The sequence below is a fragment of the Leptopilina heterotoma genome, unplaced genomic scaffold, assembly GCF_015476425.1.
Source record: "Leptopilina heterotoma isolate Lh14 unplaced genomic scaffold, ASM1547642v1 Lhet_217, whole genome shotgun sequence".
In the NCBI taxonomy this organism is placed as follows: Eukaryota; Metazoa; Arthropoda; class Insecta; order Hymenoptera; family Figitidae; genus Leptopilina; species Leptopilina heterotoma.
Genome location: NW_025110934.1, coordinates 520,161 through 547,814, shown reverse-complemented (window position 1 = coordinate 547,814; position 27,654 = coordinate 520,161). Strand labels below are relative to the sequence as shown.

The window sequence follows — 27,654 nt, the reverse complement described above, 5'->3', positions numbered from 1 at the left end:
ATGTCAGTAAATTGTCAGGGAAATTAATAAACTGAATCTTGTAACCACCCTGAATAATTAATCATTTTAAAACTTTACCACATTCATCCCAAAAATCACTGAATCTGATAAATTAAAAGAAAGTCCGACAAATTAAATGCTCTATTTTTAATTTATAAAATTTCTCATTAAAAACGAACTTTAAGTGAATCCGATAAATTTTGTTATTCGCAAAATTTTTATTATTTTCAAAAACTTTTCTCAATTCAATGATTTTTAATATCTAATATTTTAATAAAATTTCCCAAAAGAATTCAATTTAAAAAAAAATTTAATAATGTTCATAAATAACGAAAATTTTATAAGAATTCAATTATTTACCAATTTTTTATAAATTTCTTCGCAGTAATTCCATTATTTTGATAAATAATCAAATTTTTTACAGAGATTCAATTATTTTTAATTCAATTTCAATCAAATTTCTCGAAAAATGAAAACGTTTTTAAAAAATTTATTAAAATTCGTCAAAAGAATTCAATTATTTAAAAATTTTTTGATAAAATTTCTTAATGAGAATTCATTTTTGAGAAACATTCAATTATTTAATAAATTATTTATTTTCGTATTTAAATAATTAAATTCTTGTAGAATTTTCTAATAAAAATTGATTTAAATATGAGTTTCAGTTAAAATTTTAGATAATTATTGAATATTAAACTCTCTAAATTTGCTTTTTCCTAATGAGCAATTCCACGCCAAGTGATCATACGAATTTTCGATGATTTTAGCAATATTAAAAATACTTTCAGAATTTGTTCCTTTTTATACATGGAATAAAAGTGTATAAAAGTTTTTTCAAAATTTTCAAAATTTTTTGAGTTACCTCTTACTCAAAATTTTGGTCGGTTTTTCAAAAAAGGCACATAACTTTTTTTCTTGTTAACCGATTAAGATAATTTTTTTTGGAAAATACTCATAATAAGAAGTACTTTAAAGAAAAAAATAAAAATTTTAAAAAAAAATTTTTTTTGCCCGAAAAAAATTTCAAAAAATTTTTTGAATTAAAATTTTGAAAAAAATATATCTTCGATTTGAAATTTTTTTTTTGGTAAATATTGTCAATAAAGTAAAGAATACTTCCTGTAAATTTAATTATGGGACAACAATAACTTTACGAGAAAAAAAATAAAGTGTCCAGCGCGGCGTGCTGGGACTTGTGCATGTATTCACTTATGGCGGCGCAAGTTTCGTTTCAAATCACTCTACAGGTCACAATTCTTTACCAAAACGCTTTTTCTTTTTTTCTAAATCTTCGTAATTAAATTCTCTATCGATCTCTCGAGCCTTATTTTTGAATTTTTGTTTTTAAACATTTTTTAAATAACAATAAGTATTAAAATAATCAAAAAATCGTAAAATATATTTTCCTTAGTTTTATTGATTAAAAAAACTATTTAAAAAACCTATTAAAATAATGTTTGATTGATAAAAAATAAAAAATTATTTAGTTTGTGAGAGGATGGCACATTAAAAAACAAATAATTAAAATGAATATATATAATTTAATGTCAGGTAATTTCTAAGTACAACCGTTCGCACGCACACCGAAGTACAGACTACTCTTATCTCTCCTTTTACAATTTTGGTCACAATCACACACATATCAATCAGACAAACACACAAACAATCATTCTGCACACAAACAAACAGACAACACACACTACTCATGACCGCATCCTTACAGTTCGGCCAATCCTGACAATTGTTCGCCCTCGAACACTGTTTTCTCTATTTTTTACACAGGTAAAATTGTCAATAAAATTTAAATAAGTTACATTTTTTAATCTAGTCCCCTTCTCCACAATCTCATATTCGCGGGTTCCCAGATTCCTTCGTATTTCTTTTGAGTTGCTTGACACCCAGGAATATCTGCTATAACGTACCTATTATTTCTCAACACTTTTATTATTTCATAAGGGCCTTTAAATCTTGGTTTTAGTTTAGGAGATATTCCTGTTGTCGCATCGAAATTTTTTAACATTACGTAATCGCCAACATTGTAATTAACAGGATTTTTTTTCTTTTTATCGCCCTGAGCTTTTATTTGTATTTGTTGCTTAGTAATATTTTCACTCGCTTTATCACGTACCAAATCTAGACATCTACTCTCACTATTAACGCAATCATTCATAAATTCAGATATGGGATCGTGTACTTTACCTCGTTGAGATATTCCAAATAAAAGAACACTCGGAATTTCCTTTGTGGTCTTATGTACCGAATTATTCAAAGCAAATTCAATTTCAGCAATAGTTTTTGTCCAATTTTTACCGATATCTATTTCCGACAATTTGCCAAGCATAGGAGCTATTGTTCTATTAAATCGCTCCACTTGCCCGTTTGCCTGTGGAGAACCCGTGGCTACCTTAACATGCTGAATGTCAAATTCATTCAAAAAATCAGTAAACTCTTTAGAGGTAAAACACGTGCCCCTATCTGATACGACAATCTTTGGTTTACTATAGTAATGGAAATAAATCTTTAGTTTTTCAATCGCTTCTTTGGATGTAGTCGTCTTTGTAGCATACATTTTTACAAATTTCGAAAAGCCGTCGACTATAACCAAAATATATTTCTTACTTGGAACGCGTACATCAGAAATCGTCACGTGGTCAATATGAACCATTTCGAAGGGTTGATTACCTTTAGGGATGTTTTGAATTTTTCCCTCGCTTTTTCCACAGGGTGGATTGTAAGCAATACATTTAAAACAATTTCTCACGTGATCAACTACTTTCTTTCGCAATTCCGGAAACCAGTAACTTTTGTGAATTATTTCTACAACCTTTTCCACACCAATGTGACCCAACTCATCATGGTACTTAAACAAAATGCTTTTCTCCATTTCTGAAGGTACATAAAATAATAACTTTCCATTATTCTTTCTATAAATGACTCCATTTCTCATTTCAAAATATTTACCTTCGGCTTTCTCGAGTTGCAATTTAATTACTTTAATTTTCTCGTCAAGATTTTGAGCAATCATTAAATTAGATTCAAAAGTGTTATCATGAACTATCGCGACAAAATCACAACGACTGAGTCCGTCAACGTGAGTCATTTTCGTTCCCGATCGGTGTTCAGTAGTGTAATTATAATTTTGCAATTCGAGTACCCAACGCGAAATTCTCGTATTAATTTCATTCTTTTTTAAAGCCAAAGCAAGAGAATTGCAGTCTGTTATTATTTTAAATTGTAAACCGTGCAAATAAATTCGGAATCTTCTTAAAGCATAGATAATTGCGAGCATTTCTAATTCGAAACTGTGATAACGGCTTTCACTGTCCGTAGTACGCTTCGAAAAATAGAAAACTGGGTGAAACTTACGATCGGCACCTCGCTGCATCAGAATCGCACCAAAACCGTGTGAACTCGCATCGCAATGAAGCTCGGTTTCTGCGTGCGGATCGTAAATTGCGAGAATTGGCGAATCTATAAGTTTCTCCTTTAACTCATTAAATGCTTTAATTTCCTCTTCCCCAAATCTAAATTGAGTTTTATTTTTTAGTAATTCATATAAAGGTCTTGCAATCAACGAAAAGGATTCGATAAATTTTCTAAAATACGATGCTAAACCCAGAAAACTTTGAACTCCTCGTATGTCCTTCGGGACCGGAAATTCTCTTATCGATTTCAGACCTTCGTTCGTTGGTTGCACGCCCCTTTCTGAAATTTTGTACCCCAAATAATCAACTTCTGTTTGAAAAAATTTACATTTTGCTAATTGCAACTCGAGGCCATTTTTAACTAAAAGTTTAAAAATTTTTCGTAAAATAATCAAATGGTGTTCAAGAGTCTTTGTTGCAATCATAATGTCATCCAAATATACACTTACATCGCCAGCATCAATTAGCTCTTTGAGGACCATGTTGACGAATCTTTGAAAATATTTCGGACCCACCTTCAATCCAAACGGCATTTTCAAAAATTCGTACTGCCCAAACGGCGTAACGAAAGAAGTATACTTAACTGAATCTTCAGCCATTTTGATATGGAAAAATCCATCTTTCAAATCTAATAGGGTGAAATACTTTTTTCCTTTCAATACGTCAATTTGGTCCTCAATTAATGGCAAAGGATAATTATCTGCTTCTAAATATTTATTTAAAATCCTATAATCAATGCACATTCGAATTTTACCGTTTTTTTTTATAACAAGAACAATGGCTGACGAATATTCGGCGTTACTTGGTCTAAGAATTTTTCGCTTCAATAAATCATCGATTATTTTTTTTAATTCAATTTTTTCCGTATAAGATAATCTTCGTGGCGAACAGTGAAAAATTTTATGACTTTTTAATTTCAAATGAAGGGTTGTTTCTATTTCTGGCATTTCAGGTCTTTCGGATTGTAAATAAATTTCAAAAAAATCATTTTTTAACTGTTGTTTAAATTTATGTGGAATATCCGGGTTAATATTTAAACTATCTTCTATTTTTAATTCATCGATTTCAATATTCATTATTTCCATTAAGTGGTTATCTTTTTCCTCTTCAAAACACTGCGAACTCGAAATACTTAATCCAAAAGCCCTGAATGCGTCACGCCCTAGGATTACTGGTGACGACATTGTTTCGTCATTTACTACCAACAATTCAATTTGCTTAACAACATTTTTCATTTCACATTCGGCTTTTGTTTTCCCTAAAATATGTAATTTCGAATTATTAACGCCATGATACTCAAGCTTCGATTCACCCAACGGTACTACAATATCCGGGTTTACAAATTTATTTTTTATAAATGAAATTGGACTTCCACTATCCAACAAAGCGACAAGATGAGCCTCAAAACTGCCCTCTTCATTTTCGAATTTCAATAAAATATCTGGATAAAATTCCGAATTATCTAATTTTCTAACGTCAACATTTGTGATCTCTATATTACTCGTTTTTCTACTACTACTTTCCGGACACTTTGCAATCGTATGTTCCATCGAGCCACAACGATAACACGAACCTTTCTGTCTCGGCTTTTTTTTACACTCATGAGACATATGACCTAACATGTTACAATTATAACACCGTTTTTTACTTTTATCAAAAGACTTATTATTACTTGAATCATTTTTATTTTCTTTATTATTTTGATCAAATTTACTTGCTTTGTAATTATTCGAATCTTTTTGATAATCTTTACTTTTATTTATTTCAGTTGATTTTTTATTTAAATAAATTTTTTCAAACGCTTGAAGTAAATTTTCTTTAGAATTGAAACGTTGCATGCGAGCTTGATCTCGTAATGACTCGTCGGGAATTCCTTCTATCAAATAATCAATTAAATCTATCTCGTCAATATTTGCTCTATTTGCTAAAATAATTTTGTCATACATATATTCACTAAATGATTCTGATTTACACCAAATACGATTTTCGAATTGCTTTCTCAATTCAATTCGACTAAGGTAGGGGAAAAACATTTTTCTCATTTCCTCAATGAGCATTGTTACTGGCATCAACAAATGATTCGAACGTGAATGAAACCAATTAAGAGCTTTATCTTTAAGTTTACTACTAATCAAAATTCTTACAGTGTCATCGCTCAAATTATATGTCGTTCGTACCAATTGTAATTGTTGCGACCATGTTTCAAAGTTTTGGCTATTTCCATCAAAAGTCCCCAATAACTCACCGATAGAATGAATTGATAACCTTGAGTTTACCTCAGTATTAGGAAGTGTTGGTGTATGATAAACAGGTACTTGTGCTGATTGTGTTGCTCCGCCCTGGGCTGGGACAGCATAAGGAGACGACACTGGAAACAAAATCGGCATCCCGCTTTCCTTCGCAGAGGTAGTCGGAGTTTCCAAATTTAACAACATTGTATTGACGTTTGACTCCACCCTCGAGTCGGTTCCGAGAACAGAATCTGACGAACCTTGGGTTTTCTCTTGCTGCAATTGTGATGTTAACGCCATCATCATCTGCTGCATCACGTCCATCTGACGTTTCATGTCATCGTAAGCTTTTTGCAACCGATGTTTCCCTTGATCATCATCCTCCTCCTCATCATCATCATCATCATCACGTCTTCCTTCCTTCCGCCATTCCTCGATCCAAGACCCATCTGGACTAGCCCGTTGCAGACGTAATATCAACTCGCTCTTATTTCCAGTAGCGGCAATTTTCTTGAATCGTAAAATGCTTTTCAATTCAGCAACAGTTAAATCGGCTGCCATAATGAATTTATAACTCTGGCGATAATTATTATCTTTCGACACAACGTAAACTCGAAAGAATAGTTGAAGGACATTCACTGTTTACTAATATGAACACAATAAAAGCGTACTGTACTTATTCAAAATATCTCGGTGTGCGTAAAACTGCGAACGGAACTAAACGTTTTTCTCTTTTAAAATAATGCTCATATATTAATTCGTAAAAATTTAACACAACATCACAGTACATAAATAATGATCACCAATCAAGGCACAAAGCACGATGACCACATAGCACGGTGTTAACATAAATCACTGAATAAAGAGTTCAATTTGAAAATGGCAGTTTAATTTCTCGCCATGTGCACAAAGCTTCCACATGTAAAAAAACTTAAATTCCAACTCTTCTTTTCTTCATACAGTTACAAAAATTTGTCAAATTGCAGATCACTCTTATCTACACTGAATTACTCAAACACAATTAGTCAAATTCTTCTCTAATCGGACTTATAAGCTTAGCGTCCTTTTGAGAGACGGTTAAAACCACTAAAGTTCTAATGTGTTTCAAGTTGCATAAGTTGTGAAAAATTATCGAATATATTAACAAAACGAGAGCAAAGAGTTCCTAATCCCACTTCTGAACTGTGAGAGGATGGCACATTAAAAAACAAATAATTAAAATGAATATATATAATTTAATGTCAGGTAATTTCTAAGTACAACCGTTCGCACGCACACCGAAGTACAGACTACTCTTATCTCTCCTTTTACAATTTTGGTCACAATCACACACATATCAATCAGACAAACACACAAACAATCATTCTGCACACAAACAAACAGACAACACACACTACTCATGACCGCATCCTTACAAGTTAAAAATTGTTATACAATAAAAAGTTATTATTTTGTTATAAACTGTACTTAGGCCTAGAAATTACTAGTTTCTTCTCAATTGTACAATTTTTCGTGAGTAATACATCTACTAATGATAAAAAAACAATTATTTATTAAAACATTGTTTAAACAATTAATTGTTACTATTTTTTACATAAAATATTTATACTTAGGGTAAGAAATTTATATTTGTTTCTTATGTAATTTTTTTAATTTTTTCATAAGTTTCATTTGGGTTAGAAATTTCTAATTTTTTCTAAACAATTAATTGAAAAGTTGAAAACTATAAACTGTTTAAACAAGGGTTAAATAATTAATTTTTAGTTTTTCTTTTATACTTGAATACTTTACTTATGAAAAATTGCACAATTCAGAAAAAATATAAATTTTTAACCCTAAGTACAGTTTATAACAAAATAATAACTTTTTATTGTATAACAATTTTTAACTAAATAATTTTTTATTTTTTATCAATCAAACATTAATTTAATAGGTTTTTTAAATAGTTTTTTTAATCAATAAAACTAAGGAAAATATATTTTACGATTTTTTGATTATTTTAATACTTATTGTTATTTAAAAAATGTTTAAAAACAAAAATTCAAAAATAAGGCTCGAGAGATCGATAGAGAATTTAATTACGAAGATTTCTCGTAAAGTTATTGTTGTCCCATAATTAAATTTACAGGAAGTATTCTTTACTTTATTGACAATATTTACCAAAAAAAAAATTCAAATCGAAGATATATTTTTTTCAAAATTTTAATTCAAAAAATTTTTTGAAATTTTTTTCGGGCAAAAAAAATTTTTTTTTAAAATTTTTATTTTTTTCTTTAAAGTACTTCTTATTATGAGTATTTTCCAAAAAAAATTATCTTAATCGGTTAACAAGAAAAAAAGTTATGTGCCTTTTTTGAAAAACCGACCAAAATTTTGAGTAAGAGGTAACTCAAAAAATTTTGAAAATTTTGAAAAAACTTTTATACACTTTTATTCCATGTATAAAAAGGAACAAATTCTGAAAGTATTTTTAATATTGCTAAAATCATCGAAAATTCTTATGATCACTTGGCGTGGAATTGCTCTAATCTAAAATAATAGGCAATTAAAAATTTTGAAAATTCCGTAGTTTTTATAGTTCTTGTAGTTTTTGACGAAAATGGCTGGCTAACGAACTCGATCTATATTTTAACACTAACTTTATGCATGTAAACTTTATGCATGTTACAAGTTAATACAATAAGTTTTTCAAAAGTTATAGTGACGTCATCATTGTGTCTACAGGCAGACACTTTTTTAAACCATGTTTTTTGTTCAGGGCACCTCAAAACGTGAAGATTTCATAAAATTAGCAAAAGTGAATTTTCGACAAAAACTAATACCTTCTCATGTGATAAGGATGTAAAAAAATTAAATGAACCAACACAATATTTGTCTTTAAATATTTTATTATAACAAAATATTTAAAAATTGTATTCAGATAAAATTAAAGAAAAAGTAAAACGAAGTTTGTTTATAAAAATTACGTTGGTGTTTATACATTTTCCTTATACCATTTTAACAGATATCGTTGACAAAACTGCCAACTTCGTCGCCAGAAATGGCCCTGAGTTTGAATCCAGGATTAGACAGAATGAATTGGGAAATCCCAAGTTTAATTTCTTAAACTTTGGTGACCCCTATCACGCGTACTATCAGCATAAAGTCAAGGAATTTAAAGAAGGAAAGGGCCAAGAGCCAGTAACTGGAGTTATACTTCCTAAGGGTGTCAACTTTTCTGCTCATCAAAAACAGCAAGAAATTCTTAAGCAAGTTGAGCAGCCATTCATTCCCAAAGATCCGCCACAGGAGTTCGAATTTATAGCAGACCCTCCTTCAATTTCTGCCTTAGATTTGTACGTTATAATATATTTATTTTTCAATAAAATTTAAAATAATGTTAAAACTAATAAATTATTCATTACAGAGATATTGTAAAATTAACCGCACAGTTTGTTGCTCGAAACGGACGTCAATTTTTGACCAATTTAATGAATCGCGAACAGAGGAATTTCCAATTCGACTTTCTGCGTCCACAACATTCTTTGTTTCAATATTTTACTAAACTTCTGGAACAATACACAAAGGTGAGGTTAATTTTAAATAATTGAATACAAATATTCAATACAATACAATACAGTTATTATTTAATGAATTTTGTTTCATTAGGTTTTAATCCCACCCAAAGATTTACTTCCGCGTTTGAGAGATGAAGCTTCAAATATGGAAAAAATTCTTGAAAATGTGAAATATCGATCAGAATGGCTTAAATATCAAGAGGCTCAAAAACGCAAAGAAGAAGAGGAATTGGAACGCGAGCGAGTTGCATACGCTCAAATTGATTGGCACGATTTTGTTGTTGTTGAAACTGTTGATTATCAACAATTTGAGGTCGGCAATTTTCCAGCTCCTACAACTCCCGACGAAGTAGGAGCTCGTGTTCTTATGCAGGTTTGTTATTTTATTCAGTTTTAACCAAGAATACAAATTTGAGCATATAAACTTTGTTCATTTATCTGAGTCAGAATTCCTAGAAGAAGCCACTTAAAACTTTTTAATTTTCTTTTTCATTGTAATATATATATGTAACGTAATTAGTTAATGAATTATTAATTAATGAAATTATTTTTTTTTATTGATGAGGGTGCATCGAAAGGTATTAAATATCTCCTGGACTCCAACTTATTAATTATTAAAATTTCAGGAACGTATTGAAGATGGTGAGGATGTCGAAATGCAAATTGAAAGTGATGGAGATGATGAAATGCCACATCGACCTGACGGTGAAAAGGATCGAGCAAAGGATAATAATCAGGTAATATTTATTTTCTTAATTTCAATGAAAAGAATTTTTTATAAAATATTTTTCTTTAACTTCAAGTTGAATTAACTTTAAAAATAACATCTACAAATGTGAAAAAAGCATCAAAATTCTCTTTAAATTGTTATTTCCTATTTCAGTTTTTTAAACTTTTATTTATTTTGAGAATACTAGATAGGAAGTGTCGTTTTGGGTCAGAACACATTTTAGCTTTTACCTAGATTTTAGCCACTAAAAGCTACTATTTCTTTTTTTTAGAATTTCCACTACTTTTTAAATTCGCTAATACTTTCAAAAAAAATTCGAAATTTAAATATTTTCAATAAATGTAGTATTTTCATAAAATTTCGCAAAAGAATTCAAGTATTTAAAAAAAATTGATAAAATTCAATTATTTTCATAAATAATAAAATTTCCACGGGAATTCAATTCATTTGGAATAGCATTTTCAAAAAAAGTTTCGAAAAATCAATTATTTAACAAAATTTTTATACAATTCTTTACAATAATTCAATTACTTTCACTAATAATAGCATTTTTCATGGAAATTCAATTTTAAAAAATTTTTTTGATAAAATTCTAAGCAAGAATTCAATTATTTTCATAAATAATAAAACTCATCGAAGAATTTCAATTATTTTTTTAGATTTTAATACAATTCATTCCAAGAATTCAATTATTTACATAAATCCCAAAAATTCAATTATTTTGAGGCATTTTTAATGAAATTCTTTGCAGAATTAAAGTATTTACATAAATAACAATATTCATCACAAGAATTCAATTATTTTTAAAAGTAATAAATTTCTTCTTCGAAATGCAATTATTTAAAAAAATTCTAATAAAATCGTTCGCAAGAATTCAATTATTTTCAAAAATAATAAAATGCTTTTTAGGAATTCAATTATTTTCAAAAAAATATAATAAAATGCCACACAGACATTCAATTATTCTTAAAAATTTTAATAGAATTCTTTACAAAATTTAATTATTTTTAAATTAACTTTTCGCAATTCAATGATTTTCAATATCTACTATTTTCATAAAATTTACCAAAAGAATTTAATTATTTAAAAAAAAAATTTAATAAAATTCTACAAAAACTTTTAATTATTGTCAAAAAATAATAAAAATTTCACTAGAATTTCATTAATAACAATTTTTTTTTATAAATTTCTTCGCAATCATTCAACTATTTTCATATTTAATACAATTTTTACCGGGATTCAATTATTTTCGTAAATAATAAAATTCTTTTTAGGAATTCAATTATTTTCAATAGAATTTTAATCGAATTCCTCGAAAAAATTCTTAAAAAATTTATTAAAATTCGTCCAAAGAATTTAATTATTTAAAAATTTGTTGATAAAATTTTTACCAAGCAACATTCAATTATTCAATAAATTATTTATTTTTGTATTTAAATAATTGAATTCAAGGAATTTTCTCATAAACATTGATTTAAAAGTAGATTTCAGTTAAAATATCTTAGATAAAAATAATTGAATTCTTTCGAAGAATTACATTAAAATTTTTAAAATAATTGAATTTTATTAAGACATTTTTTTAAAAAATTGTCTTAAAAATAATTGAATTTCTACCAAAAAAAAGTTCTATCAAAACTTTTTAAAATGTTTGAATTTCTGCTAAAATTCTGATATTTTTGAAAATAATTGAATTCTTGCGAAGAATTTTATTAAGACTTTTGAAAAATAATTAAATATCTGCAAAGATTTTTATTATTTTACGAAAATATTTAAATTCTTGCGAAAAATTTTATTAAAATTTCTGAAAGTAATTGAAGATCTGCTAAGAATTTTGTTATTTTTAATTTATGCCAAGAATTTTATTAAAATTTTTAAAAATAATTGAATTCCTGTTGATTTTTTACAAGAATTTAATTATTTTTCAAAATTTTAATAAAATTCTTCGAAAGAATTCAATTATTTTCATAAATAATAAAATTCAATGCAGAATTTCAATTATTTATAATACAATTTTAATCGAATTTTGTCGAAAAATGTAATTATTCTTAAAAATTTTATTAAAATTCGTTGATAGAATTTAATTATTTGAAAATTTGTCGATAACGATTTTTTATGGGAATTGAATTTTAAGAAACGTTCAATTATTCAATAAATTATTTACTTGCATTTTTACATTTAAATTTGTATTTAAATAATTGAATTCTAGTATAATATTCTAATAAAAATTGATTTTCATTTCATAAAAATGAATTTCAGTTAAAATTTTAGATAATAATTGAATATTAAAAGCAATATAGCGTGAATTTTTAAAAAATAATTGAATTTTGTAATTAATTTTTTTGAAAAAGTTTAATTGAGTTTTTTTAATATTATTTTTAGTTTCTATCTTCTCATATTTATTTAATTAAAGAATTTACGAATAAATGAAATTTCGTAAAATTGAATATTGTAAAGAAATGAATTTGAAAATTGTCAAAGAACTTTTTTGAAAATTATTAAAAATAATCGATATAAAGAAGAATTTTAGTTGAAAATTCTTAAACATAATAATTGAATTGATAATGATTTTAATTATTATAAATTATTTTTATTAATGATTATTATTAATTATTATAAAACATGAAGAAATCTATGACTTCGATTTGAAGACTCGGAGTTATCGATTTCTTCATGTTTTATAGTAATGAAAAATTGAATTTATAGTTTTTAAGTAAAATGTTCTCTTATTTGATTCGGCCTTGATTCTATTTTTGTCAGTTGGTCCGTAAATTCCGTATTTTTAAATACTTTCCCTGCTTCGAGCCCTGTAATCTTTGTAAAAATTCAATTCTTTTAATGAATAATAAAAATTTCTCAGGAATTTAATTATTTGAATTAGAATTTGCATAAATTGAGTCGGAAGAAATGAATTATTTAAAATTTTTTATAAAATTCTTCGCAAGAATTAAATCATTTTTATAAATATATATTTAAATAAATTCTTTCATGAATTATTAAATTCGTTGAAGGAATTCAATTTATTAGCAGGATAAGAAAGAAGTAAATATTTTAATGAAAATTAGGAAAAAGTCAGGAAAATAAAATATAGATTGGAATTTTTCTCAGTTTTGTGAAGTGTCGAAAATGATTTTTTTCGTTCGTCAAGTTTAATTTTTCGATAGCTACTTTTTTCTACTTTTTTAAAATTAATTATCGAGTGCGAAGTCTGATATACAAATATATTTTCTAAAAGTATTAAGGTTTTTTTTAAAAAAAAGTCGTAATTACGCCAAGTGAAATAAGACAAGAACTTGAGAAAGATCAGGACAAATTTTATAATATTTGTGAACTTTAATTAATTTAGGGATCCTTGAATGAAATATATATTTTAACTTTCTTTTTAATAAATGATGATTCATTAATCAATCTTTTACGTCCGAGAAATATTAATTATAGTGAGGGAAAATAAACGAAAACATTCGGACAAATAGTTTTTAAAAATTAGTTTACTCCAATGTTTCGAAATCTGACCGATTTCGAATTTTTTCGAATGTTTTCGTTTATTTTCCTTCACTGTAATAAATGATTGAATTTATTGTTTAAATTTATTCTAATTCCACTCAATTTTCAGTTCAAAAAATCTAAAATTCTATTAATTGAAATGTTTAAGGTGCAAGATATGGAGGAGGATTCGAGCGACGAAGAAATTATGGCTCCACCAGGAGAAACAATGAGGATGAGGGACAATAAAAATCGTGAAAGCACCATGCAACCTCCGCCTCTACCACCAGCACCTGGAAATGTTGTCATTAAAAAGGGTTACGATCCCAAGCAACACGCGGTCAAAGTCATTCGTCCGCCTGCCACTGAGGAGTACCTTATTTCCCCGCTCACTGGAGAGAAGATTCCAGCTAGCAAAGTACAGGAACACGTGCGTATTGGTTTACTGGACCCCAGATGGGTGGAACAGCGGGACAAGCATCTCGACAAACAGTCCCAAGAGACAGTGTTCGCACCGGGCACTGCGATCGAGGACAGCTTGAAGCAGCTCGCCGAGAGGCGTACCGACATTTTTGGCGTCGGCGACGAGGAAACGGCAATCGGTAAGAAGATTGGCGAGGAGGACAAAAAGAAGGACGACAAGGTCACTTGGGACGGACATACGTCGAGCGTGGAAGCCGCGACGCGAGCGGCACGAGCGAATATCACTCTCGAGGAACAGATCCATCAAATTCACAAGGTCAAGGGACTGCTTCCGGACGAGGAGAAGGAAAAAATTGGACCCAAACCAGTGACCCGAGCGTCGGAACTCTCTCACATGGCGGCTGCGGCCTCGAAACCGCAGGCGACTCTCAAGGCCCCACCGAAGCCTCCCGTTCCAAAGCCTCCGATTCAGGTACCGGCGCAGCCACCACCACCAATACCGATGCCTATGATGCCACCCCAACCACCGATGATGATGATGGCGCCCATGCCTCCGATTAGGCCTCCACCTCTTCTTAGTGAGTTTCTCCATTTTTTATTAGTCAATTGTTTCAAGGTAAATGCGCTTTGCTTAAGTTCCTTCCGGCTGTCAGTTTGGGCCTCAGTTTACGTACTGAATCGAAATTTGTGAACTGGGCCACCTAAAAGAAATTTTTAAATGTGCATTATGTCTATACCAGGGTGGCCACCGGACCTTGCAACCTTGAAAACCTTTAAATGGATGTGAATTTTGTCAAACCTTGAAAAAACCGTGAATTGGACGTGCACTTTTTTAAAAACCTTGAATTTTAGTATTATATATTATTAAAACTGAAAAACAAAATTTTTTGACCATTTTCAAAATTTTATTTTTTGAAAAAATTGAAATTTTTCAGGGTTGCCACAGGTCAGGAAAATTAGGGAATTCAGGGAAAAGTCAGGGATTTTTATTTAAGTAACTGGAAAAAATTGAATTTTGGAGAAGTTACAAATGATTGCAGAAATTCAATTATTTTCAAAAGTAATAAAATTCTTCCCAGAAATTCAATTATGTTCGAAAATTAAAAAAAATTCTCATAAAAATTCAATTATCTTTAAAAATAATAAAATTCTTCTCCAAATTTCAATTATTTTCAAAAATTTTAATAAAATTCTTTGCAAAATTTCAATTATTTTCAAAAAATTTTTCTCAATTGAATGATTTTCAATATCTACAGTTTTATAAAAGTTTTTCAAAAGAATTCAATTATTTAAAAAAAATTTTTGATAAAATTCTAAGCAAACTTCGCAATAATTCAATTATTTTCATAAATAGTAAAATTTTTTACAAAAATTCAATTATTTTCATGAATAATAAAATTCATCATAGAATTTCAATTATTTTTAATACAATTTCAATTGAATTCCTCGAAAAATTTTATTATTCTTGAAAATTTTATTAAAATTTCTCGACAAAAATCAAATTTGTTGATAAAATTCTTTATGTTAATTTAGTTTCGAAAAACATTAATTTATTCAATAAATTATTTATTTTTGTATTTAAATAATTGAATTCTTGTAGAATTTTCCAATAAAAATTGATTTTAAAATGAATATTAGTTAAAATTTTAGATAATAATTGAATATTAAAAGCATTATAGCATGAATTTTTAAAAATAATTAATAATTGAATTCTTTTGAAGAATTTTAATTAAATTATTTAAAATAATTACATTTTTCGAAGAATTTACTTAAAATTGTATTAAAAATAATTAAAATCCTGTAAAGAATTTTATTAATTTATGAAAGTAATTGAATTCTTGCAATGAATTTTTTCAAATTTTTATTTAAATTATTGAAATAATGTAAAGAATCTTATTGTTTATGAAAATAATTGAATTCCTGCATCGAATTTTATTACATTTTTTTAAATAATTGAATTCTTTTGAGAACTTTTATTAAAAAAGTAGATTGTGAAAATATTTGAATTTCAACGAAGAATTTCATTATATTCGTGAAATGTAATTAAATTCTTAGAAAAAAATTAATAAGAGAATAATTCCATTTTTCTTGAAATTTACTTTAAATTGTATTAAAAATAATTGAAACCATGTGAAGAATTTTATTATTTATGAAAATAACTTAATTTTTGCAACGAATTTTATTATAATGTTTGTAAATAATTTAATTTTTTTTTTGAAAAATTTTATGGAAATTAAAATTTTTATAAAACATGAAGATATCAATCACTCTGAGTCTTTGACTCGGAGTAATTGATATCTTCATGTTTTATAATAATATTTTTATAAGTTGTTGAATTTAAAAATGTTTGAATTTGAATGTTTTGAAGAATTTTAATTCCTATGGAAAAATAATAATTAAATACTTATTTAAAAATTTAGTTATTGATGTTTGCGAATAATTTTACAATTTAAGAAATTCGAAAGTTTATGGAATAGAATGTTTTTAATAATTTTTAGAGTGAATCAGAATATTCTTTATGGTCAGGGAAAAAGTGAAAATTTTGTCTGGAAATCAGGAAAAAGTCAGGGAAAAATAAAATTAAATATTTGTGGCAACCCCAGGGTGGCCACATGTCAGTAAAGTCAGGGAAATGTCAGGGAAAAAAATATTTTGCCAGTAAAGTCAGGGAAATGTCAGGAAAAATTTTTTTGTCAGGGCAATTAAAGAAGAAGGTAAATGTCAGGAAAAAAAAATTTTTGTCAGTAAAGTCAGGGAAATGTCAGGAAAAATTTTTTTGTCAGGATAATTAAAGAAATTAAGACGGTCATGCAATACATTTTTTGCTCTAAACAAAAAAATTTTTGTCAGGGAAATTCGTTGTTATGTCAGTAAAATGTCAGGGAAATTGATAAAGTCAATCTTGCGGCCACCCTGAACCCTGAATTTTTTAAAACCTATACGATTGATTGTTCAGAATCGTAAGAAAAGCCTAAGAAAAATTCGGCAATAAAAAATAATAATAAATGTGGAAGTAGTTGAACAACAAACAAAACCAACAAAAAAACCTTGAAAATTTCCAAAAACCTTGAAAAAACCGGGAAATAGACGTGAATTTTATTCACGAGTTTTGGTGGCCACCCTGTAATACATAATTTCTTACAGACGGGTGGTACAAAAACATTTCCGGAATGCGTTTTCAAAAATTTTAATTTTTCAATTATTTATAAACAATTAAAATTTAAAGTACGTTTTTTAGAAAATTCACTATTGCTTCGTTATTTTTTAATAAAATTTAATAATATTTGGTAGAGATATACAAAAATAATGCCTCTATTAAAAACAAAAAGAATTTAAAACATTCATGATTATTTATGCAAAATAAATTGTTAATTAATTAAACAATTAAAGTTTTAAGAGACTTCTGCAATAGTTACGAAAAAAATTCAAAAACTACAAAAATCTATGTTTTCTAAACTTCAATTTCCAAAAAAAAGTTTTAGTAAGGGAGATTGGGGTATTGTGGGCCACACTTTTTCTTAGCTCAATATCTTACACAAAATTTTTTTCTTTTTTTAATGTTGGGAAATTGTGGGCCAGTGCCTAAATTAAGTTGAAAATAAAACATAACGATGAAATATATTTATTAAATGGTTAGAAATATTAAACATGTTATAAATGTTCAATTGTTAATTTAAAATTAGAAAAGAGAAAGTAAGGAAATGAAATTAATTGTAATCAAAATTTGGACAAGTAAAATAGGCTCCATTAATTACACATTTTAAGTGAACAGCTCTATCGCATAAATCTATCGCGAAAAAATGTACTTTTTCATTTCAAATCACTCTACAGGTCAATCACAATTTTTCATTGAAAAGATTTTTCTTTTTTTCTAAATCTTCGTAATTAAATTTTTTATCGATCTTTCGACACCGATTTTTGAATTTTTGTTTTCAAACATTTTTTTAATAAAACAATAAGTATTAAAAAATCATAAAATCGTAAACAAAAATTCAAAAATCGGTCTCGAAAGATCGATAGAGAATTTAATTACGAAGATTTAGAAAAAAAAGATAATATTTGGAGAATAAAAATAATGGTTTGTTTTTAATTTTTATTTAATATAATAATCTGCAGATAGCATCCAGATCGAAACTCCAAAAAGTTAATTGTCTAATTGCGGACAGTTTATCTCAAGATTGACAAATCGGAAACAAAAAATTTGGATTGGAATCCTGGAAAATTATTGTTGTCTAAAGTTATTGTGCTTATTCTTGAAATTTAATTTTTCTTTATTTTATATTTCAATTTTCTTAATTCAATTTTAAAAGAGTTTCCTATACAATTTTTCTTCGCAATAATTCAATTATTTTCATAAAAATAATAAAACTCATCGCAAAATTTCAATTATTTTTAATACAATTTTAATGGAATTTCTCGAAAAATTTATAATTATTTTTAAAAATTATATTAAAATTCATCAAAGAAATTCAATTATTTTCAAAAGTAATAAAATTCTTCGCAAAAATTCAATTGAGGGTTCACGTGCAATAAGGGGATACGCATGGAAGTGAAAGTCCCCGCGTATAGCGATTCTGCGGCTGCGCGAGAGGACAACGAATAGCCTGCGCGTCCCCTTATTGCACGTAAACCCTCAATTATGGTCAAAAGTTTAAAAAATTTATCGTCAAAATTTCAATTATCTTTATAAATATTAAAATTTTTCTCCAAAATTCAATATTATTTTCAAAAATTTTAATGAAATTCTTTTTAACAAATTCAATTTCTTTATCAAAAATTCTTCTCCAGTCAATGATTTTCAATATCTACTATTTTTAAAAAAAATTTCCAAAAGAAATAAATTATTTAAAATTTTTTTTTATAAATTTCTTCGCAATAATTCTATTACAGGGATTCAATTATTATTTTCATAGATAATAAAATTCATTGCAGAATTTCAATTATTTTTGATACAATTTTAATCGAATTCCTCGAAAAATGTAATTATACTTAAAAATTTTATTAAAATTCGTCAAAAGAATTCAATTATTTAAAAATTTGTTAATAAAATTCTTTATGAGAATTCAATTTTGAGAAACATTCAATTATTCAATAAATTATTTACTTTCTGTATTAAAAATAATTAGGTATTTAAAAAGAAATATTATTAAAAAATTCTTCTCAAGAATTCAATTATTTTCAAAAGTAATAAAATTCTAAGCAGAAATTCAATTATGGTCAAAAGTTTAAAAAAAGTTATAGTCAAAATTTCAATTATTTTTATAAATATTAAAATTTTTCTCTAAAATTCAATTATTTTCAAAAATTTTAATAAAATTCTTGGCAATATTTCAATTATTAAAAAAAATTTTAATAAAATTCTTGACAAAATTTCAATTATTTTTAAAAACTTTTCTCAATTCAATAGAATTTTTTGACAGAGATTCAATTATTTTTGATACATTTTTAATCTAATTTCTCGAAAAATGAAATTATTCTTAAAAATTTTATTAAAATTCGTCAAAAGAATTTTAATTACCTATTTAAAAATTTGTTGATAAAATTCTTTAAATGAGAGTTGAATTTAAAAAATCATTGAATTCTTCAATAAATTATTTTTTTGTATTTAAATAATTGAATTGTCGTAGAATTTTCTAATAATAATTGATTGAAATATGAATTTCAATTAAAACTTTAGATAATAATTGAGTTTTGAAAAGCAGGTCTCAAATTATAATCTTTGAATGTTTGAATTTTTCATACTTTTAACTTAAAATTGTGTAGATTTAATTTTTTTGTAAAAGTTGAATTGAATTTTTTTGAAGTTATTTCAAGTTTTTATTTTCTAATATATATTTGATTGAAGAATTTCCGAATACCTGAATAATCGATGAAATTTCGTAAAATTGAATTGTAAACAAAAGGATTTAAAAATGTTGAAAGAAATTTTTCAGAAATTATTAATAATAATTAATTTACACTTTATAAAGAAGAATTTTAGTTAAAAATGGTGGAAAACAATAATTGAATTAAAATAATGAAAGTAATTTTGAATAAGTTACAGTAACAATATTCTTATAATAATAATAGGTAAAAAATGATGATTTCATCAGTCCAAAATTTTTAATTATTATAAAACATGAAGATATCGATTGCTCCGAGTCGAAGACTCGGAGTGATCGACATTTTCATGTTTTATAACAATTTTTTATAAGTTGTTTAATTTCAAAAAGGTTAGAATTAAAAATTTTGTAAAATATAAATGTAGTTTTAAAAACCTGGAAAAATTCCGTTTTTTAACCTGGAAAACCTGGAAAAGTGAGGGAATTTGAAATGAGCAAAAGCGTGGCAACCCTGATAATGGATTGACCCATATATAAAATAAATTTCAAGTAGGGTCGTGAATCAAAAATGCTGGTTGTTTTTTCAGGGTTATAATTTAAATTTTGCTTTAAAAGGGTTGTTGCTTCTAGGGTTAAAAAATATTTTTTGAATAATAATTTTAACGCTTTTATTTTCTTTGTTTAGCACCTGCTATGTCTCCATTTATGCCAAATCCACCACCTATACAACCACCATTGCCAGCTTCAGTAAGTATTGAATTTATAGTCTCGATAAATTTTTAGAAATAATTGAATTTTGAAAAGGTTTCAGTTCAAAATCTTTAAAAATTAAAATTTTTCATACTTTTAATTAACAATTCTTTAGAACTAATTTATTATAAATTAAAATTATTTTGTAAACAAATGGATTTAAAAAATTCTAAAAGAACTTTGTCAAAAATTATTAAAAATAATTAATTTATTTAAAGAAGAATTTTAGTTAAAAATTCTAGAAAATAATAATTGAGTTGAAATGATGAAAATAGTTTTAAAAAAGTTGAGGGAAAAACAAAATTAAATTTTTGTGACAACCATGTGTACTTATGAAATTTATTTTCTCAAGTACTTGAATGATTTAATAACATTTTGTTTTGATGTTGTTTCTTTAAAGATTGGAATGAAGCATTCAGCAGAACCAATAGAAGAGGAACCACCGTCTAAAAAATTAAGAACTGAAGATTCTTTGGTACCTGAACAACAATTTTTGGCCAGGAATAAGGTATTGATAATATATCAATAAATAAAGTTTTCTCTTAATCAGTATGTTTAATTTATCAAAATAAAGAAATGTTATTTCGTAATTAAATTTTTTACTAGGTATTGATTGTTGAATTTCGGTTTTCTTTCAGGGTCCAGTTCAAATTAACATTTCAGTGCCTTTAATGGCCGAGAAGACTGAATGGAAGTTAAATGGTCAAACATTGGGAATCACTTTACAACCCAGTGACACTGTGGCAGTTTTGAAAGCACGCATTCATGAACAAACTGGAATGCCTCCTGGCAAGCAAAAACTGCAATATGAGGTAAGATTTACACCGACACTTCATTTTTCGTTTTCCTTTTTTTTTGTTTTTTCCATTCAACAATAATTGGTCAAAAAAATACATAATTATTTGTGTTTTATGTTGTTTTATAATAGCCGATTTTACTAATTTCATATTTGTTGAAACAAGAAAAATCAAAACAAAATTCAAAAACACCTTTTCACTTATTTTAGAGAAAAAAATACTGTGATCTCTATGAGCAAGCTTCGCACTCATCTACTAAAACCTACTATTTACTACTGTTTTTTATAATTTGCTACTATTTGGATACCTTTTTAGATTTATGCCACTAAAAGCTACTTTTTTCTTTATTTTTGGGGGAAATTTGCATCACATTAAATTCGCTAATAGTTGAAATAAAAAAAATTCTAAATTTATAATAATAAAATTCTTTAAAACGATTCAATTATTCTCAAAAACTTTTCGAAAATCAATGATTTTCAATATCTATATGTACAATTTTAATAAAATTCCATAAAAGATTTTTGATAAAATTCTTTGCAAAGATTTTCAATTTTTTTTATAAATAATATTTTCACAGGAATTGAATTATTTAAAATTTTTCATAAAATTTTTCATAAAATTCTACAGCAAGAATTCAATTATTTTCACAAATAATAAATTTTTCACGAGAATTCAATTATTTAAAAGGAATTAAATAAAATTCTTCGTAAGAATTCAATTATTTTTTAAAAAATTGATAAATTCTTTAAAAGAATTAAATTTTGAAAAACATTCAATTATATATTCAATATATTATTTATTTTTGTTTTTAAAAAGTTAAATTTTATTTGAACTTTTTAATAAGAAATGATTTAAAAACGAATTTCAGTTAAAATTTTAGATAATAATTAAATATTAAAAGCGTTGTAGTAAAACTTTTTTTTTAGAAATTGATAAATAAATTTTAAAAGGTTATTAAATTGAAATCGTTGAAATTTTTAATTTTTGTAAAACTGTAATAACATTTAAATTTTTATTTTGGTAAATTATTAATTCACTAGCAAATGTTACGCGCGGAACGTGATATTCAATTTATTATTATTCTGTAAATTACAAAATTTTTTATTTTCAAATATGAATGTTTGAATAATTTCATATTCTAACTTATAAAAAATTAAATTATTAACTAATTTACAAATTAATTATTCTTGTATATTAATTTCAAAAATTTTAATAAAATTCTTCACAAGAACTCAATTATTTTCTTAAATAATAACATTCTTCATGAGAATTCAATTGTTTTTATAAATATAGTAAATTTTTTTGGTAAAAATTCAATTATTTTCAAGATAATTTGCAAAATCTTTGCAAAAATTCAATTATTTTCAAAAAAATTTCACAATAGAATACAATTTTTTTAATAAACTTTTAATAAATTCTTCGAAAAAGTTCTATTATATTTATAAATAGTAAAATTCTTTGCAAAAATTCAATTATTTTTAATACAATTTTAATAAAATTTCATGAAAGAATTAAATTTTAAAAAATTTTTATTCATATTTTTCAAAAAAATGCAATTATTGTTTTTGATTAGTTTTAATATTGTTAAGTACTTTGTACAAAAGGGCTTTGTGTCCGTAAACACATATATAAATAAATAAATTATTTTCTAAGATTTTAATAAATCCTTCGAAACAATTTAATTATATTTATAAATAGTAAAATTCTTTGCAAAAATTCAATTTTTTTCTTAATTCGTTAAAAAAATTTTCAAAAGAATTCAATTATTTTCTGAAATTTTAATAAAATTCAGGGCTCGAAGCAGTGAAAGTATTTAAAAATACGGACTTTACGGACCAAAAATTAAAAATTACGGACCAACTGACAAAAATAGAATCAGGCCGAATCAAATAAGAGAACATTTTACTTAAAACTAGAAATTCAATTTTTCATAACTATAAAACATGAAGAAATCGATAACTTCGAGTCTTCGACTCGAAGTCATCGATTTCTTCATGTTTTATAATAATTAATAATAATTATTAATAAAAATAATTTATAATAATTAAAATTATTATCAATTCAATAATTATTTTTAAGAATATTTATCTAATATTCTTCTTTATATCGATAATTTTTAATAATTTTCGAAAAAGTTCTTTGACAATTTTCAAATTCATTTCTTTACGATATTCAATTTTACGAAATTTCAATTATTCTTAAATTCTTTAATTAAATAAATATTAGAAAATAGAAACTAAAAATAATATTAAAACAACTCAATTAAACTTATTCAAAAAAATTAATTACAAAATTCAATTATTTTTTAAAATTCACGCTCTATTGCATTTAATATTCAATTATTATCTAAAATTTTAACTGAAATTCATTTTTATGAAATGAAAATAAATTTTCATTAGAAAATTCTACTAGAATTTAATTATTTAAATACAAATTTAAATGTAAAAATGCAAATAAATAATTTATTGAATAATTGAACGTTTCTTAAAATTCAATTCCCATAAAAAATCGTTATCAACAAATTTTCAAATAATTGAATTCTATCAACGAATTTTAATGAAATTTTTAAGAATAATTACATTTTTCGAGAAATTCGATTAAAATTGTATTAAAAATAATTGAAATTCTACATTGAATTTTATTATTTATGAAAATAATTGAATTCTTGCGAAGAATTTTATTAAAATTTTGAAAAATAATTAAATTCTTGTAAAAAATTAACAGGAATTCAATTATTTTTAAAAATTTTAATAAAGTTCTTGGCATAAATTAAAAATAACAAAATTCTTAGCAGATCTTCAATTACTTTCAGAAATTTTAATAAAAACTTTAGCAAGAATTTAAATATTTTCGTAAAGTAATAAAAATCTTTGCAGAGATTCAATTATTTTTCAAAAGTCTTAATAAAATTCTTCGCAAGAATTCAATTATTTTTAAAAATATCAGAATTTTAGCATAATTTCAAACATTTTAAAAAGTTTTGATAAAACTTTTTTTGGTATAGAATTTTAATTATTTTTAAGACAATTTTTAAAAAAATGTTTCAATAAAATTCAATTATTTCTAAAATTTTAATGAAATTCTTCGAAAGAATTCAATTATTTTTATCTAAGATTTTAACTGAAATCTATTTGTAAATCAATGTTTATGAGAAAATTCTACCAGATTTCAATTATTTAAATTCAAAAATAAATAATTTATTGAATAATTGAATGTTTCTTGGAATTCAATTCCTATTGTATTAAAAATTTTATCAACAAATTTTTAAATAATTAAATTCTTTGGACGAATTTTAATAAAATTTTTATGAATTTTTTCGAGGAATTCGACTAAAATTCTTTTGAAAATAATTAAAAGTTTTTGTGGAATTTTATTAAATTTTTTTTTTAAATAATTAAATTCTTTTGGTAAATTTTATGAAAATAGTAGATATTGAAGAATATTTAATTTTTGTGAAAAATATTATTACTTTTGAAAATAATTCAAATTTTGCAATGAATTTTATTAAAATTTTTGAAAATAAGTGAATTTTATTACTTTAGGAAATAATTGAATTCGTGTAATAAATATTGTTAATTATGAAAATAATTGAAATTTTTTAATGAATTTTAATAAAATTTTTGAAAATAATTGAATTTTGTCGAAGAATTTTGCTATTTATTTATAAAGATAATTGAAATGTTGACAATGTTTTTTTTAGATTTTTTGAAAATAATTGAATTTCGGAGAAGAATTTTAATATTTCTAAAGATAATTGAAATTTTGACGAGAATTTAAAAAAATTTTTGAACATAATTGAATTTTTGCGAAGAATTTTATTACTTTTAAAAATAATTGAATTTCAGCAATCATTGGTAATTTCTCTAAAATTCTCCAAATTATATCGTACAATTTACGAACTTTTCATCCTTTTTGAATGAAATTACGGACTTTATGGACCTTTTTTTTCGAAAAAATGGACTTTTCATAATTTTATTTGTTTACTTTTAAAAATTACTTTGAAATACAATCGTATTTTTTCTTTAAAACTAATTTTCGATAGCTACTTTTTTCAATATTAAAACTACTTTTTGATACAGTACCGTCCGAAATTGTCAGTCCACCCATTTTCAAAGGAATGACAAAAATTTTTTAACATAAAATTCATGAAAAGTAAAATTTTTTTTGGTTTATATTTTGAAAGACGATAAAATTTTGAAAAGAATAAGACCTTACAGAAGTCATTTGGCCAAAATTTGTAGAAGATATTCTTAAAAATCGTCATTTTCAATGTTTTACAAAAATTTGAATAACTTCTAAAATAATGAACGCTTTTTAATAATCTTAGCCTTATTTTAAAGACCATTTTCTACAGAATAAGAATTACTTATAGGCATTAACCTGTAATTTTTAACTTGGAATAAGCATGACGTCAAAGTTGGACAAAAAAATTCAAAAAATTTGAAATAATATTATTAAAAGAAAAATAATTTTTGAAATTCAAACATATATTTTTATTAAATTTTCTTGAAAAATCTACACCATATAATGTTTTATATATGTTCTAGAATAGTTTTTAGTACAAAAAATTGATTTCAAATTTTTCCAATTTTTTTGTCTAATTTTGACGTCATGCTTATTCCAAGTTAAAAATGACAGGTTAATGCCTATAAGTAATTCTTATTCCGTAGAAAAAGACCTTTAAAATAAGCCTAAGGTTATTAAAAAGCGTTTATTATTTTAGAAGTTATTTAAATTTTTGTAAAACATTGAAAATGACGATTTTTAGGAATATCTTCTACAAATTTTGGCCAAATGACTTCTGTAAGGTCTTATTCTTTTCAAAATTTTATCGTCTTTCAAAATATAAACCAAAAAAAATTTTAGTTTTCATGAATTTTATGTTAAAAAATTTTTGTCATTCCTTTAAAAATGGGTGGACTGACAATTGCGGACGGTACTGTACTTTTTTAAAATTAATTATTGAGTGTGAAGCCTGTGAGAGATGATTGTTTTAACTTATTTAATAATTAAATACTTTAACTTGATTGAAGGTGAAATATTTAAAAATCTAATCTTTTTTTTCCATTTCAGGGCATGTTTTTCAAAGACAACAACACACTCGCTTATTATAACCTTACATCAGGTAATGTTATAAATCTTCAACAGAAAGAACGTGGAGGTCGTAAAAAGTAAATTTCTCACTAGTTTTTATAAAACAGTGATTTTAAAGATAACCTTAATGTACATGTGGAAGTATTCTGCCTACAATATTCAATAAGATTTTCAAATAATTATTTCATTCTTTACAATCGAAAAGATTAATTTTCTAGTATTTTTGATGAGTGGGATGGAATTCATTTTAACTAAATAGATTTGATTAAATATAGTTTTATTTTTGTTGAATAAATAACAATAAATTTATTACATTTCTTACAAAATCTACAAAAAATAGAAATGTCAATTTCAATTAAGAATGCATTTCGTCGTGCATTTTGATGTATCAAAAATTTTTGTGCGCAAAGAAATTTACACTGAGAATTAATAGATTCTCATTAAAAAAAAATCATTGTAAATAAGTTTAGTCTTGTTTCATGGGGAAATAAAATAAATTTTCTCCGTAAGAAACTACATTTCGAATATCTTGTAATATGACTCTTGAATAAATAAAGATCATTGCAAAAATCTACAATTTTTGTTTTTAAAATATTCGTTGTGCTTAATCACATTCATTGGATATTCGAGCAAAGATGAAAAAATATAATAAGTTTACTTTCGTTCCATTTTGTTCTTTTTACATCATTTGTATGCGATTATTTTTAAATTTTCCTGGTTATGGTTGCGTTCACGAAGTAATTGTTTTTTAGAGAGGAAAAATTATCAATAACTTAATTAAGGATGTTTTGTCTATTATCTCAAATTAAACAAAACCCAGTTGTAAGTATAATTTTCAAAAAAATATTCTACTACTAAATTTATTGTTAAAAACATTAATTATTATTAAACATTTGGTTTCCTATTTAAATTTATCAAACAAGTATAATTTATGTACAACTTTTACAAAAAGTAGCTTATTGTTTTCCTTTTTAAAATATCTTCTACAAGTTTGCTTTGTTGAAATTATTTTTTGTTAGGAAAGTATAAAAATAACAAATTTATTTTTCTATAAATATATTATTAACAAAGTTCGAGAAAACATGATTGCAGAGGATATTATAAGAAGCAAAATTAGTAACTACGGTTCTTAAAAAATAAAAAAAATTATACTTGTTCGATAAATTTTTGAGAGAAACAAAATGATAAATAATTAATATTTGATGATAAATTTTGCATAAAATTAATTTGTTATAAATAATTATTTTAAAATAATTTGTACCTAAAATTGAAAGTTCTGAAATGTTGTAATGCCAATTTTCATTAGAGTATTAATTGCTGTTAAAAATAATTTTTAATTTCAAGT

At 25.1% G+C, this 27,654-nt stretch overlaps 1 protein-coding gene across 1 annotated transcript in view; it reads left to right on the top strand.

Moving 5' to 3' along the window:
• LOC122501820 (splicing factor 3A subunit 1) overlaps positions 1-26,883 on the top strand; it is a 31,323-nt gene extending 4,440 nt beyond the window's left edge. The window contains exons 2-10 of the mRNA XM_043611583.1: positions 8,661-8,991; positions 9,063-9,222; positions 9,305-9,586; positions 9,840-9,950; positions 13,593-14,424; positions 20,354-20,415; positions 20,819-20,926; positions 21,057-21,230; positions 26,289-26,883. Coding sequence (XP_043467518.1) covers positions 8,661-8,991; positions 9,063-9,222; positions 9,305-9,586; positions 9,840-9,950; positions 13,593-14,424; positions 20,354-20,415; positions 20,819-20,926; positions 21,057-21,230; positions 26,289-26,390 — 2,162 coding nt within the window. The 3' untranslated portion in view covers positions 26,391-26,883. The remainder of the gene's footprint in view (positions 1-8,660; positions 8,992-9,062; positions 9,223-9,304; positions 9,587-9,839; positions 9,951-13,592; positions 14,425-20,353; positions 20,416-20,818; positions 20,927-21,056; positions 21,231-26,288) is intronic.
• The last annotated feature ends 771 nt before the right edge of the window (positions 26,884-27,654 follow it).